The 17,191-nt window shown below is 45.5% G+C and overlaps 1 protein-coding gene across 2 annotated transcripts in view; it reads left to right on the top strand.

Moving 5' to 3' along the window:
* Positions 1-17,191, top strand: part of LOC144482108 (NACHT, LRR and PYD domains-containing protein 3-like) — a 102,251-nt gene that overhangs the window by 72,067 nt on the left and 12,993 nt on the right. For both annotated transcript variants that reach the window (XM_078201344.1, XM_078201345.1), the window contains exons 7-8: positions 3,087-3,173; positions 12,012-12,182. In XM_078201344.1, the coding sequence (XP_078057470.1) occupies positions 3,087-3,173; positions 12,012-12,182 (258 nt within the window). The remainder of the gene's footprint in view (positions 1-3,086; positions 3,174-12,011; positions 12,183-17,191) is intronic.

Here is a 17,191-nt window from a genome sequence, read left to right as displayed (position 1 = left end):
TGAACCTGCAGAAGCATAATTGTTCCTATTTGCTGGGCTAATGCAGTTTTGTTTTGTAGTTTAGTCTTTTCCTCTGGCGTTTGCAGATTAGGGCTTGATTAGATTGATCGACCCGAAAATTCGCGTGACTGGGAGGGTCTAACCTCACAGAGGGCAAACAAGCTCAGTTGTTTCCTAGAAGCGGTGGCAAGAAGTAGCTCTTTCTCCCTCTGAAGATTAGAGACTGGGACCTGCTCGAAAATAGATCTCATTCTCTGAATTTCTGCTGTTTGTATTTATTCCTTTCTCTCGAGATTGCTGTATGTGTGTCAGAAAACAAGTGTCTATCTGGATCTTTATCCACATGAGCTATATGTTCTTGCTCCAATTGATTCTGAAGAAGGAGATATGTCTGTGGGGAAATTGCTTAAATTGAAACGATAGAGATAGTTAGCTGCTAAGAATTATAAGGCGTCGTGTTTAAGTATGTCAATTCATAAATGTTAAGCTAATTCTAAATTTTAACTGTTGTTAAATAAAGTTTTTTTTTAAAGAAACTACCTCATGCTCGCACTAATGCCCAAAACAAATAACGTTTGGGTTTATGCTAACTTAATAATATACCTTCCAGTTTCTGACCCGGTTCCGAACCCTCAGTCTATTCTGAGAGATTGCCTCTCAATTGTTAGTCCGAGTGACTGAGTGATTGCCTCTCATTTGTCAGCCCGTCCCTGAGTATTGTCCAATGCTTGTTCCATATCCTGATGAGTTGGGAATGGTGCTGATTGTCGAAAATTTTTATTATTTTTTGCAGGATATGGGCATCGCTGGCAGGGCCAGCACTTATTGCCCATCCCTACATGTCCTACATTTCAGACGGCATATAAGAATCAACCACATTGCCGTGGGTCTGGCATCATATGTAGCCCAGACCAGGTAAGGATGGCAGATTTCCTTCCCTGAAGGACACTAGTAAGCCAGAGAGGTTTTTACGACAATTGACAAATGTTTCATGGTCATCACTGGACTTTTAATTCGAGATATTTTAATTGAATTCAAATTTCACCATCTGCCACGGTGGTATTCGAATATAGGTCTTCACCCTGCGTCTCCGGACTGCCAGTCCCGTGATAATACCACTACACCATTGCCTCACCTGAAAACCTCTCACTTCATGATAGAGGGAATGTTATTGATGAAGCAGTTGGAGATGGTTGTGCCAAGGGTACTCCTCTGAGGAACTCCAACAGCGAGGTCCTAAAGATGAGATGACTGTCCTCCAACAAATACAACTATCTTCCTTTGTTCTGGTATTAGACTAAGTGGCAGATAGTTTCCCCCCTCATTACCACTGACTCATTTTTTCACGGGCTCATTGATGCCGCACTGGGATAAAATGCTGCCTTGATGTCAATGACAGTCACTCTTGCTTCACCTCCTGAGTTCAGCACTACTCTCCTTAGTTGCATCAAAGCTGAAATGAGGTAGGGGGCTGACTGGCCCTGACGGAACACAAGCTCAGAGTCAGCGAGCAGATTGTTGCCAATTACCTACCACTTAGTAGTTGTCTCGATGACGCCTTCCATTACTTTGCTGATGATTGAGAATAGACAGAGTGGTGATTATTTTTCTGTAGAGGACATAGCTGGACAATTTTCCACATGATCGGATAATTGCCAATGCTGTACCTGCACTCGTACAGGGATATGGCAACTTCTGGAGCAGAAATCCTCAATACAATTACGGAACGTTGTCAATACCCATTATCTTTGCCTTATTTAGTGCCTTCAGCTATTTATTGACATCCATTGGAGTGAACTGACTTCACTGAAGACTGGTATGTGTGATGCTGGGGACCTCTGTATGGGTCAGCCACTCGCACATCATGGCTGAAGATCGTTTGAAATGCTTTTACACTGATGTGTTTGTCTACTCCATCATGAGTATGGAGATATTTACGCAGAACTCCTGCTGTTGTTTTCTCATCCACTAAAATTCACGATTGAAAATGGTAGGGGTGCAGAGCTCAGATCTGATCCGAGGAAACCTGAATTTCCTGAATTAGGAAAATAGCTGCTGTTTTAAAGACACAAACTTCTCCATTACCCAATTATACCCAGGATAAAGGCACACACTGGACAACCGGGAGGAATGACCAGGAATCTGTTCCACGGACTGATTCTCACACGCAGTGGAATGTCTCCACTAAAACTGTCAGTGAGATGTAACAAGATTTTCCAATATTCATTTCCCTATGTGTGGATCTTGCGGGAGGAGGGAAGTCCCGGCAATTTCAGAAATAAAAAGAAAGCAGCCGTACCTGCCGAAAATGCAAATCCTGTTTCATGGGGAATAAAGTGGTGAACACCCCTCCCATAGAAACTAAGAGGACAGGGATATTTCAACTTTGTTATGGGAGAATAAACATTCCTTGTCTAAAATCCAGTGGGATGAATTTTACAGCAGCAGTTCGCACACTTTCTCAACATAACTCACTCCGAGGTGTTGCACAGATTAATAGAATGTAACGAGTTACAAAGTACAGGGAATCTCCACTTTATCATTTAATTCTCAGAAAATTATACTTTTGCATGAAATCCCGGATTTAAGTAAAAGCAAAAATGATTTAAATTCCTGGAAACTTGGCAGGAACAGTCATTGAGATTCAGGAGGGTTGTTCTGATAATCAGGAATTAAGACCAGAATAAAGGACATTTTTCTTTTAAATTGGTTAGTTCACGGGATGAAGGCATCGCAGATTAGGCCAGCATTTATTGACCAAAACTAAATACCCTCACCTTGTCAAGGGCAAATAGCAGTGGGCAATAAATGCTGGTCTCGCCAGTGATACCCATATCCCATCGACAATTCAACCAAAAATACATTTTGAGTGGGATGAAAGTGGTTTTCACCAGTTGTTCATCAATTTTCACTGTTCACTATTTTCTTTTCCATTTAATTGAAAGGAAAATCCAGCGAGGCATAATATTGTAACTTTAATCAGTTCCCCACTGGAGCAAAGTTTCTGATTCAAATATTAATCACGCTCATTTTTTGCTGGTGAAAATTCAGCTGATTTTAATGCATTCCTCTCTCTCTCCATTTAGTCTGAGTAACAATAATTTGGAAGATTCAGGAGTGAAACGACTATCTGCCGCTCTGAGGAATCCAGACTGTAAAATACAGAAACTGCAGTAAGTACCAGACTGTGAGAGATTGTGCTTAGAATAACTGGCTGTCTGACACTCTAAATTACTTTTAGTATCAGTAATAGTGTCTTTAATAAACACGGCATATTATCCTTACTCTCAGTCCGAGTGTTATAGGTAAAAAAAAACACGGAATTAATTTTGTTCCTGTAATTATTTTCTGTCTGATCTCCAGGCCGGAGGGAGCCTCAGATGTTCTCACCTCTCCTCTTATTACAAGCCGGTCACTGATGGGTCTGAACCTGAGTTATAATACACTGCAAGATTCAGGAGTGAATACTTGAAATATTCAATTGAAATTATGCAACAGAATAAAGAGATGTGGAGAACACTTAAATATTTATTCAATTCCAATATATACCATGTCACACGTTGAATTTAGTTGAATTAGTCATTCAGATGATAGATGGTTACGTCTGTAAGCTTTTAATTTTGCTTGAAAATCGAAAACTGCTCTACATTGGAAAAGCATTGAACAAACTACATTGAATTCTGTGAGTCACAGCACAAATTTCTGTTGGATGGAGCTTAAGGATCTTCTTAAAACAGAGGGGAGAGATCAAGGTGGAGAGGATTCGGATGGGAATTCCAGAGCTTACAACCCAGGAGCACAAATGTTTGGCTCACCTGTCAATGACAATTTTCACAGAACAGCATAGTGTGAATTATGTTCCAATTAACAATGGACAGTGTTGTTCATGCAAATGATGATACTAAAAGAACCGTTACTCTCAGTATTTGTGTTATTTAAAACGCTATCCATTATTAATAGACGCACAGGTTTGCCAGCCAAGCTGAAATAAAAGAGGTAGCATGGATTATGAAGTAATCTAGGCTACAGGAAACAGACAGTAGTGGTGACGTCGTTCTTCAATGGGTGTAGCATGCAGTGGTGTTCCCGAACTGTAAGTGCAGTGTTGGTGCGACTATGTTTCTTTTCGTATTTGAATAACTTAGACTTGGATATATCTGAAAATGAGGTGTGAAACTGCAGACGTTTACAGCACATGGCCATTTGCATACCAAACAGCCGAAACAACATATCATAGACCGAGCTCAATCATACCAAAACCATGGCTGAGATCAAACTTCTGCAGTCCTGCCGCATCTTTTCATGAATGTTGTTCGACATGCCAGAAATGATACACGTGCCTCTAACATGTTACAAATATCAACATTGCCACTGATCAGGGAGCCCAGAACATCAGTGCAAACGACGAGACTGAACAATTAGCAGCCATCGTCAGCCAGAAGTACAGAGTGGATGGTTAATCTCAGCCTCCTACTGAGACGCTGAAAATTACAGATGCCAAAATTCAGCCAATTAACTTTGCGATATGAAGAAATGATTGAAGGCACTGTACCCTGTGAGCAAGAGCTCACGACCCACGCTCCAGAACTAGGCCTTCACCTAGCCAAGATGTTCCAGTACAGCTAAAACACTGTATCTACCTCACAATGCGGAAATACGCAGGGCAAATCCAATCTCGCGAATTACTGTCACATCTGTGTACTCTTGTTCATCAGAACAGTGTCATTCTTCCAATGCTTTGTGAACATCACTGCATGAGTTCCTCAGGATAATGTCCTCACCTCAACCACCTCCAGCTTTTGATCAATGACCTTCCTTCCATCATGAGGTCAGAAGTGAGGGTGTTCACTGATGAATGCACAATGCTCAGTACTAATCACAATACCTCAGAGACTGAAGTTGTCCATGTCCATATCAGCAAGGACGGAGCAAAATTCAGAACTGATTCCCTGCACAAGTATCAGCCAATTATCAGCAAGAGGGAATCTAACCACCACCCCCTCAACGTTCAATGGCGTTGCCATTTCTGAAATCCAGCCCCCTCCTCCTCCCCTCACCCCCAGCATGAACATCCTGGGTGGTAGGGATCTCACTGTAACCCTTGACCAAACACTGAAATGTAAAAACTATGGTTCCAAGAGGAGCTAAGATTCTGGAAATTCAGGAACAAATAACTTTTCTCCTGTGTTCCAAATGCATGTCCACCGCCCAGAAGGCACACTCAGCAGTGTGACGGAAACCTCTCCGCTTGCTTTCAACTCCAGTAGGACTCACCACCATTTGGGATGGCACAGTCGCACAGTGGTTAGCACTGCTGCCTCAAAACGCCAGGGACCCGGATTCAATTCCAGCATCGGATCATTGTCTCTGTGGAGTTTACACATTCTCACCATGTCTGACTGGGTTTCCTCCGGGTACTAAGGTTTACTCCTGAAGTCCAATAAAGTGTGGGTTATATTGATTGGCAATGCTAAATTGACACTAGTGACAGGTGATCAGCAGTGTAAATGTGTGGGTTTACGGGAGTAGGGCCTGGATGGGATTGTGGTCAGTGCAGATTCGGTGAGCCCAGTGGCCTCCTTCTGCACTGTAGGGAAACTATGATTCTCGAGGGTAATCATTGCCTACAAGATTTGGTTTTGCCAATGACTCCATCATCTCATGAAAGCATTAAGAAAGACAAGCGCTACCCACTGAAGAGATGGGTAATTGTGTCTGTGTGTAACCTAAACAGAGTCACAGCGGATAGGTACAGCAGCTACTACAGGGCAACTTGAGACACAATTGAACAGGCCAGAGGATTTCTGAAGTTAACGTGTTCCTGCCTGGATTAATCGAGTGGAGCCCTTCAATATACTCATCGAATGTCTTGAATGTTCTGGTACTGTGCTGTGCTCACTAGAACCTGAATGGACAAGGGGAGAAGATTTGAAAGATGGGGATGTCGTTGAGTGTAATGACTCTTCTATAATGAGGATATGGATGTTTACCAGACGCTGCAAGATAAGGAACCCCATAGAACAGAGAAGGGATCCCCCAATGACGTGGCTGTTGTCCTCCTTGTTGCCTGAGTCAGGGAAGAGTCCGGCAGACTGCGGACCTTCTGTACAGAAACTGGAGTTGTCTCTGTCATCGCAGCTTTGTGAAGTGTTGGTGTCATGGTCAGAGCGGAGCACACCAGAGGCATCCTGAAAAGTGTCCGAGATGCTGCAGGCAGCTGCTCCTCCATACATTCAGGGCAAACTGGACCCTCAATGCTCATTTGATGGGTCAGAGGACCTGACAGTAACATCAGGCACAATTTACCTCTCTCATAGAAATTCATAGAAACCCTTCAGTGCAGAAGGAGGCCATTCGGCCCATCGAGTCTGCACCGACCACAATCCCACCCAGGCCCTACCCCTACCCCCACATATTTACCCACTAATCCCTCGAACCTACGCATCTCAGGACTCTAAGGGGCAATTTTTAACCTGGCCAATCAATCTAACCCGCACATCTTTGGACTGTGGGAGGAAACCGGAGCACCCGGAGGAAACCCACGCAGACACGAGGAGAATGTGCAAACTCCACACAGACAGTGACTCTCCCAGCCATTGCTCTGCAGAGTTTATTGAGGTGGTGAGAACATGCAGGTTCATGTGTATTTCCTGTGGATGATATGCTGGATGTAACTCTCCATGAGGTCATCACTCTCTCGATGGGGAATGGCATTTGTGCTCATTCATGAAAACTGGTAACACTGCTGGCCTGGATTGACTCCATCATCCTTTGTGTATGGATACACACAGCCTTTGTAAACTCCACGGGATGTTAAAATACCTTACGCTGCAGCTCCAGTATCTGCTGCGTTGTTCAAGACTCCAGCCACATTTCATCTTCCTGAAGGTGGCAATGCCCTGTCTCCTCGAGAGTGTGAGTGAATTCAGCTATTACTGCCTCCATCAGCTCGCGTTTCTCTGTGCTGTCCTGTATTGCCAGATTGTGAACCATCTGCTAATCGTACGAGGCATGATCTGCTGCAGTAGAGGTTATGGGGGAATAATACGAGATTCCACTCTGTGCTTCCGTCCAACTCTTCCGAGGTGGACATCTGTCTCCTGTCTAGAACAGCTGTTGATTTGTGAGAGAGACGGAAGAATGTTGGAGAGGGATCAACATTCCAACATGTCCTTCAGAAAGTTGCTAACCTGAAACTCCATCTGAACAATGGTGAGCACACATTCACCAGAATTTGGATTCGTCAGTGTCTCTGCTGTGCCCATGTGTTCAGCTACTTAGTCTATCTGGGATCTACAACCCATCTCATGATCAACGATTGCCCATCCAGTTTCCACGTATCCCAGCTGCAGCACTATTAAGGAGGAGGCATTTGCAGTCTTAAAGCGCATTAAGGTGGATAAATCCCCTGAGCCTGATTAAGTGCATCCTCAGGTTTTGTGGCAGGTTAGGGAAAAAATTCAGAAGACCTTGCAGAGGTATTTGCCTCTGTTCTTTCCACTCGTGAAGTTCTGGAAGACTGCAGGATGGTTAATGTAGTTCCGTTGTTTAAGAAGGATAGCAAAGACAAGCCAGGGAATTACAGGCCGGTGAGCCTGACATCAGTGGTGGGTGAGTTACTGGAGGGAATTCTGAGACCTATCAACATTTGGATAGCCAAGGTCTGATTCCGGATAGTCAGCATGGCTTTGTGTATAGGAAGTCATTTCTGACAAATCTTGTAGACTTTTCCGAAGAGGTAACCAAGAGGATGGATGAGGGTGGGGCAGCAGATTTTGTTTATATGGACTTTAGCAAGGCCTTTCAAAAGGTCTCGCATGGCAGGCTAGTCTGTAAGGTTAGGTCCCATGGGAGTGAGGGGAAGCTAGCAAATTGGGTCCAATATTGGCACGATGGTAGGAAGCACAGGGTAATGGTCAAAAGTTGTTTGTCGGACATAAGGCTTATGACTAGTGGTGTGCCTGGGTTCGGTGTTGGGACCGTTATTATTCGTAATTTATGTAAATGATTTGGATGTGAATATACAGGGCATGGTTTGTACGTCTGCAGATGACACTCAATTAGAAAGTATTGTTAATACCGATAAGCATAATCAAAAATTACAGGGCGATGTTAATCAGCGAGGGAAGCGGGCTGAGGATTGGCAAATGGATTTCACGACAAGAAAGTGTAAGGTATTGCATTTTGGAAAGTCAATCCAGGGTAAGAGTTATACGTGAACGGGAGGAATGTTGATGGACAGAAGGACCTGGGAGTACAAGGACATAGTTCATTGAAATCGGCGTCACAGGTAAACAATGGTGAAGAAGGAGTTTAGCATACTGGCCTTCATCAGTCAGGGCAGTGAGTAGAGGAGTTGGGACATTATGTTACAGTTCTATAAGTCGTTAGTGAGGCCGCACTGCATTGTACTGCAGTGGTCGCAATATTACAGGAAAGACGTTGATAGAGTGGAAAGAAAATTTACGAGGACGTTGACAAGACGAGTGGTCCTGCGTTATAGGTAGCGGTTGGCAAGGTTAGGGCTTTTTTCCTTGAAACGTAAGAGAATGAGGGGTGACCTTATTGAGTTGTGTAAAATCATGATGGGCAGAGATAGGATGAACGCATAGCCTTTTTTTCCAAGGGTAGGAGAATTGAAAACTAAAGAGCATAGGTTTAAGGTGAGAGGGGAAAGAATTAAATGGGAACTGAGGGGCAACTTCTTCACGCAGAGCGTGCTGCGTATAAGGAATGAGCTGCACGAACAAGTTGTTGAGGCAGGTTCAATAGCAACATTTAAACAGCACTTGGATAAGTACGTGCATGGGAAAGGATTAGAGGGATGTGGCCTAAATGCAGACAATTGGGACTAGCTGGGAGGGCACCTGGTCGGTATGAACTGGTCTGGCCGAAGGGCCTGTTTCCGTGCTGCATTGCTCTATGACTATGGATCACTGACTCATCTTCCATTGTAAGAAGTTTAACAACACCAGGTTAAAGTCCAACAGGTTTATTTGGTAGCAAAAGCCACACAAGCTTTCGGAGCTCTAAGCCCCTTCTTCAGGTGAGTGGGAATTCTGTTTACAAACAGAGCATATAAAGACACAAACTCAATTTACATGAATAATGGTTGGAATGCGAATACTTACAACTAATCAAGTCTTTAAGAAAGAAAACAATGTGAGTGGAGAGAGCATCAAGACAGGCTAAAAAGATGTGTATTGTCTCCAGACAAGACAGCCAGTGAAACTCTGCAGGTCTAGGCAACTGTGGGGGTTACAAATAGTGTGACATGAACCCAATATCCTGGTTGAGGCCGTCCTCGTGTGTGCGGAACTTGGCTATCAGTTTCTGCTCAGCGACTCTGCGCTGTCGTGTGTCGCGAAGGCCGCCTTGGAGAATGCTTACCCGAATATCAGAGGCCGAATGCCCGTGACTGCTGAAGTGCTCCCCAACAGGAAGAGAACAGTCTTGCCTGGTGATTGTCGAGCGGTGTTCATTCATCCGTTGTCGCAGCGCCTGCATAGTTTCCCCAATGTACCATGCCTCGGGACATCCTTTCTTGCAGCGTACCAGGTAGACAACGTTGGCCGAATTGCAAGAGTATGTACCGTGTACCTGGTGGATGGTGTTCTCACGTGAGATGATGGCATCTGTGTCGATGATCCGGCACATCTTGCAGAGGTTGCTGTGACAGGGTTGTGTGGTGTCATGGTCACTGTTCTCCTGAAGGCTGGGTAGTTTCCTGCGGACAATGGTCTGTTTGAGGTTGTGCGGTTGTTTGAAGGCAAGAAGTGGGGGTGTGGGGATGGCCTTGGCGAGATGTTCGTCTTCATCAATGACATGTTGAAGGGTCCGGAGGAGATGCCGTAGCTTCTCCGCTCCGGGGAAGTACTGGACAACGAAGGGTCCTCTGTCCACTGTGTCCCGTGTTTGTCTTCTGAGGAGGTCAGTGCGGTTTTTCGCTGTGGCGCGTTGGAACTGTTGATCAATGAGTCGAGCGCCATATCCTGTTCTTATGAGGGCATCTTTCAGCGTCTGGAGGTGTCTGTTGCGATCCTCCTCATCCGAGCAGATCCTGTGTATGCGGAGGGCTTGTCCGTAGGGGATGGCTTCTTTAACGTATTTAGGGTGGAAGCTGGAGAAGTGGAGCATCGTGAGGTTATCCGTGGGCTTGCGGTACAGTGAGGTGCTGAGGTGACCGTCCTTAATGGAGATGCGTGTGTCCAAGAATGCAACCGATTCCGGAGAGTAGTCCATGGTGAGTCTGATGGTGGGATGGAACTTGTTGATGTCATCATAGAGTTGTTTCAGTGATTGTTCAACATGAGTCCAAAGGAAGAAAATGTCATCGATGTATCTAGTGTATAGCATCGGTTGAAGGTCCTGTGCGGTGAAGAAGTCTTGTTCGAACCTGTGCATGAAGATATTGGCACATTGAGGTGCGAATTTGGTCCCCATGGCTGTTCCGTGTGTCTGGATGAAGAACTGGTTGTTGAAGGTGAAGATATTGTGGTCCAGGATGAAGCGAATGAGATGTAAAATTGCATCTGGAAACTGGCAGTTGTTGGCGATGAGCACTGAGGCCGTTGCAGCAATGCCATCGTCATGGGGGATGCTGGTGTAGAGTGCCGAGACATCCATTGTGGCAAGGAGCGCTCCTGGTTCAACTGCTCCATGTGTGCCGAGTTTCTGTAGGAAGTCCGTCGCGTCGCGACAAAAGCTCGGGGTTCTTTGTACAATGGGTTTCAAGATGCCCTCGACATAGCCGGAGAGGTTCTCGCACAGGGTCCCATTGCCCGATACGATGGGACGGCCGGGTGTGTTTGCCTTGTGTATCTTCGGGAGGCAGTAGAGATCATCCCCACACCCCCACTTCTTGCCTTCAAACAACCCATCCCCACACCCCCACTTCTTGCCTTCAAACAACCGCACAACCTCAAACAGACCATTGTCCGCAGCAAACTATCCAGCCTTCAGGAGAACAGTGACCATGACACTGCACAACCCTGCCACAGCAACCTCTGCAAGACGTGCCGGATCATCGACACAGATGCCATCATCTCACGTGAGAACACCATCCACCAGGTACACGGTACATACTCTTGCAATTCGGCCAACGTTGTCTACCTGATACGCTGCAAGAAAGGATGTCCCGAGGCATGGTACATTGGGGAAACTATGCAGACGCTGCGACAACGGATGAATGAACACCGCTCGACAATCACCAGGCAAGACTGTTCTCTTCCTGTTGGGGAGCACTTCAGCGGTCACGGGCATTCGGCCTCTGATATTCGGGTAAGCGTTCTCCAAGGCGGCCTTCGCGACACACGACAGCGCAGAGTCGCTGAGCAGAAACTGATAGCCAAGTTCCGCACACATGAGGATGGCCTCAACCGGGATATTGGGTTCATGTCACACTATTTGTAACCCCCACAGTTGCCTAGACCTGCAGAGTTTCACTGGCTGTCTTGTCTGGAGACAATACATATCTTTTTAGCCTGTCTTGATGCTCTCTCCACTCGCATTGTTTTCTTTCTTAAAGACTTGATTAGTTGTAAGTATTCGCATTCCAACCATTATTCATGTAAATTGAGTCTGTGTCTTTATATGCTCTGTTTGTGAACAGAATTCCCACTCACCTGAAGAAGGGGCTTAGAGCTCCGAAAGCTTGTGTGGCTTTTGCTACCAAATAAACCTGTTGGACTTTAACCTGGTGTTGTTAAACTTCTTACTGTGTTTACCCCAGTCCAATGCCGGCATCTCCACATCATCTTCCATTGACATAAGGAAAACACGGCCTGGACACAGCCACTCTTGGTGTATTCCCTGATGTTGTGTGTGCTCTCTTCCATAAGCACATAAATATATATTTCAGATTTACAGCATCAATAGTATCTTGCTTGCTGTATGAACTGAACTGTTTCTTGAATGCCTCACGCTGTATTTTATTATTGTTAATAATCTTATTCTTAAGAACGCTGAGGTTTACACTAATTCCAGATTTTTTCCTTTCTCTGATTCTGCAGGCTGGAAAAAAACGCTCTCACAGACTCTTGTGCTGCGGATCTCTCCTCCGCTCTCAGTACAAGCCCCTCCCTGAGGGATCTGAACCTGGGTGAGAATGCACTGGGAGATTCAGGAGTGAAACTACTGTCTGCGGCTCTGAGGAATCCAAACTGTAAAATACAGAAACTGAGGTAAATGTCAAACTCCGTGACATTTTTTTAAAACAATAATGAGATACCTAATGGTATATTGCACACCCTATTATTAGAATAATAAATAAACACAGTCCATTATTATCTGTAAGAAGTCTTACAACACCAGATTAAAGTCCAACAGGTTGGAATTTAACCTGGTGTTGTTTGACGTCTTACTGTGTTTACCCCAGTCCAACGCCGGCATCTCCATATCATTGTTGTCAGTGTCAGGGATAGAGCTGTGCGGAGACAATCAGTCAGATTGTCACTCCACACCCAGCTATTGACGTTCAAATGCGGCCTTATCTTTCTCGCCCCATCTTCTGAATCGGGTCAGGTAGGAATGTGTAGCGCAGAGGGTTCGAGAGCCCTTCAGTCACGGGCAGGAAAGTTTAACGTAAGGAACCATGACTGCAGTTTTGCAGAGTTCAGGGTGCATTTAGGCAGAGGGGTGTAGACAGTACAGTGTGAGTATGAGTCAGCGAGTTGGGGTGTAGTCTGGGGGGTTGTATTCAAGCAGTCAGGGCAATTGGGGGAGTCTCTTGGGAGATGGGGCCAAAGGGCCTCTCCCTGTGCTGTAATAATCTATGACATCCCAGGGATCGGAACTCATATACCAAAAACTGCATTTTCGCTGACTCCTGTGATTTCTCTCTCTGATCCCAAGGCAATGGGATGTCAATCCCACACATTTTTGTGCCGAAAGTTTGGGGGAAGAATGTGACGGGTGTACCCTCTGAGGACTTCTTCACCTGCTCAGAGGGGTACAACTGTCATCCAGTCGCACAGACCTTGGTTTGTGAGAGAAAGAAGACTGAATAGAGACGATGTATAATCCAACACGTCCTTCAGGCTGTTCCTTGTGACCAGTGATGGACACACATGCTGTACGTTTTGTGCTCACTAGAGGGCCTCCTGTGTCCATCCATTCGAACACTCACTGTCAGCCCCACAGCCCTTCTTATTGTCAGCAATTTCCCAGTCTGTCTCCAGGTCTCTCAGCTGCCTTATATGGACGCAAGGGTGGCAAGACCTGAACGCTACCACCATATTTAGTTCATTCCCTGACGTTGTGCGCTCGCTTGTACACACGCATAACTTTCCATTGTTACTCACCCATTAAAGACGCACACTAGGCTAGGCTGGTTGCAGCCTGACTGTCCATCATGTCTCAACAGGGATGCCACCTGCACGCGACCGCTTCATCCTGACAGTGTACCTCTGACTGATTGAGACCCTCCACAGCGAGGCTGACTTGTCTCGGACAGTCCATGCAGATGGCTGGATATTGCCAGAGTCTGGTTGGGGTTAACCTTCCTACCAATTTCACTTCCTTTCAGATCTGACCACAAATGCCTCACATTAAATTCTATAAGCTGCTTCACTCATCTTGTCAGAACAGATCAGTTATATAATAAAGTCATCAGGTATATATTGAAGTAAAGGGAATTTGTGTTCTTCACAATGAATGATTTGTTAACATTAATAGGCATAAATATATAAGCTAAGTGTCTAACATAATTACTCTCTTCTACTCCCTGGCTCCAACGGAGGTTTCTCCCCATCCCAGAACGTGCCACCATGCTCCCATTTGGCTCAGCTTCCCGCCTGGCCTCTCCATAGTATCAAGCCCAATACTCAAAATATCGCCCCCTTAAAGGAGCCACGCACCTTCCCTCGCACCACCCTCCCACCAAAACCACAAACTCCTGAGACCGCCTGTGAATGGACCAGAAGTTGCATCATGAAACATAGGCTTGCATGACACAAGATTACACCAGAAACATCCCAGAGAAAACTCATCACAAAGTGACTTGATCTGGAGACTTCCAGACTCTGGAGATTTGTCGCAACTCGGTACTGGGTCCTTTGGTCAGTAAAGAATCTGGGTGGAGACGCACAATGCAAATGCATCAATCCGGGATGGACAACCTCCTCAGTAGCCATGATGTGCCCACCAGCAGCCTGTACCAGTCCAACGCCAGCATCTCCACAACCTGTTGGACTTTAACCTGGTGTTGTGGGACCAGTTACCATCCTCAGTAGCGGCTGCCGCGTCTGCTTTGGAAACTGTTGGTTGCCTCGGCTCTACATTAAAAACACTAATCGCTGTATCAGCAACTGGCAAACGCAAGTCCACCACAGGACACACCTGCTGGGTTCCCGTATCCCTGCCACTCTCTTCCTCAGATGATCCATATGCTTTTTTATGTGGCGACCATGTACTTCGGCAAGAAGTCTGATCCAGTTTTTCAGAATGAGCATCAACCACAATGAAATAAGCCCCATGAACTGTCCTGTGAATTGTGCATGCAGTCTTGACGACGACTGTCCCAACCACTCCCATGTATGTATATTTGTTAGTGGTGGCAATGACTCCTGGTCTTCACACCTCATGCACTGGCTGGCTATTCTTTCGATTTATCGATGCCTGGCCACAAATTATAACTTCAAGCGAGTGATTTCATCCTACTTTGTCCAGTGCTTGTGTCATGCAATTCGTGTAATAATAGCTGTCGCCCTTGTGGTGGCACTATAACACGAGCCTGCCCAAAACAAAAACACGCCAATCCTGACTTGTTTTCGCCATCCTCTGCTACAGGTATGGTCTGATTTGCTCTGACTTATCGGAGCGTCATCCTTGTGACACAATCCTCTTTACTTTTGATAACACCGGGCCCCTTTTGGTCCAAATATTTATATGAGTAGTTGAGACCGGTAAGGTTTCTATTCGGCGCAGCACTGACAGTATTGCTTGTGGTACAGATGTTGACGGCACAGCCTGTGGCATAGGGAGGTGGCCGAGCATGTCCCTATTCGGTATTTACGTCCCGGGCCTATGCTGGAAAGACTAGCTGTACGCAGATAGCAATATGCCCCATCTCTGCAGCCTCACAGACGGAATTGTTGGCACTGGTTTATCTTTTTGGTATAAACCCGTCAATTATTTGTGATCTGATGCTATGTGGAAATGGCTACCAAATATATATAGATGAATTTCCTTCACTGCATGAATTACCGCCATGCTTCTTTGTCAATCTACGTACACATTTTTCAGTTGATAACGTTCGTGGCAAAAATGGGATTTGGCTCTCTGTTACACCTGACATCGTGTGGGATAAGACTGCTCCCACGTCGGATTGTGATGCATCACAGCTAAATACTAATGGTTTGGTTGGATAAAAATGTGTCGATGACACTGTAAGGCTTTGTTTAATTTTGAAAATGCCTCTTTTTCTGCTTCTTCCCATTTCCAGCACTGTTGCTTCCTCGAAAGCTGAAGTGGTGCTGAACTTCTATACACGTTTTCTAAGAATCTGTCGTAATAATTCACCATTCCTGTGAAGGATTTTAACTCCGATATATTTTTAAGCCATGGTTACATTCTTAAGGGTTCAACGATATCCTCCAAAGGATACAGACATTTGGTGTCTATCCTGAAATCGAGATCTGTAATTTCATCTGCCTGGAGAATACATTTTCTCTCATTTCAAACGGACCATTGAGAACTGCCTCTAAGTTTGCCCTGTTCTCTGCAGGGCGTGCTCCCGTAATTAGGACATCATCCCGGAACACCACTACTTGAGGAATTCCCAGCAATAATTGTTTCTTTTTACGATGGAAAATAGTACTGGCTGATGAGACTCCAAAGGGTAAACATGTGTACTGTTTATCTCTTTGTGGGCGCTGATAGGAACTAATTGCTGGGAATCTTCATCCAACTCGAGCTGCTAGTTGGCGCGACTGAAATCGAAATTTGTGTACTTAAAGCCCGCTGCTAGTTTAGCATTTGGTCATCAAATTTTAAAGTTTAAGGCTAATGTTTATTGATTAGTATCACTAGTAGGCATACATTAACGCTGCAATGAAGTTACTGTGAAAATCCCCCAGTCATCACACTCCGGTGCATGTTCGGATACACTGAGGGAGAATTTAGCATGGCCAGTACACCTAACCAGCACATCTTAGACTATGGGAGGAACCCGGAGGAAACACACGCAGACACGGGGAGAAGGTGCAGACTCCGCAGTACTTTGCCAACCCTCTCAATCTATCAATCAGACTGGAGAGAGTCTCCGTTGGCTGCTGGAATGCAAAATGAAATTGCTGCCTCAACATGAAGTCGAGGGTTAAAATAATCTTTCACCATTTCGACGATCTCGTCAAAAGACTTATGACTAATATCAGGCGATGTTGGATACCTCACTAACCTGAAATGTGTTGGACACAAACTGTGAGCAGTATCACCTTTTGCTTTTCCTCCACAACGATCTCATTAGCGGCAAAGGAATAATGCACCCTTTTGATATGCTGTCCCCAGTTTTCCAATGATGGAAAATGGCTCAATCGTTCCGATGAAAGGCATTGTAAATGTCTCTTCTTAGCTTCGACCCTCACTCTCCTCCCACTCTAGCTGCGCACTGCAACCTCCTGATGAATAAGAATATTTTACCTCATCGCTAGTGTAGTAATATCGGAGGTGACATCATTGTGGCGTCAAGTAATTACTGGTTAGAAATAATATTTTTTACATAGGGCCTGACGTAACCGCAATACACGACTACACTCTCCTCCTCCCTGGCTTCGACTGAGGCTCCTCCCCATCCCAGGACGCGTGCCTTTGCTCCCGATTGGCTCAGCTTCCCGTCCAGCCACTCCTTCGGGACCGACCCGATCGTGACCTTGAAAAGATCGCTCCTCAAAGGAGCCACATCACCACAAGGTTATTGATGTTTCTGCCTCACTGCAAACACATACCTCATATCTGCTCAGGTCTTGGCAATCTCCACCCAGGCCTGCTTGGGTTGACATGGCAGATCATCTCCTGAGGGAACTGGACCTCACTCTGAACCCGTGCAGCCTTGAGGAGGACTTCCCATGGATGTATCTTTGAATTGAAGTTTTATCGTCTCCTGCCATGTCAGTCCTTTGTTGGGTTACCAGGGCTCCCTCACTGATCCCTCTAGAGCTGCTGCCGTTGAAAGCGCTGCTGGCTGCCCTTAAAT

This window comes from Mustelus asterias (genome assembly GCF_964213995.1).
Source record: "Mustelus asterias chromosome 26 unlocalized genomic scaffold, sMusAst1.hap1.1 SUPER_26_unloc_17, whole genome shotgun sequence".
Taxonomy (NCBI): Eukaryota; Metazoa; Chordata; class Chondrichthyes; order Carcharhiniformes; family Triakidae; genus Mustelus; species Mustelus asterias.
Note: the sequence above shows the minus strand (reverse complement) of the source record. Positions and strands in the feature narration are given on the sequence as shown.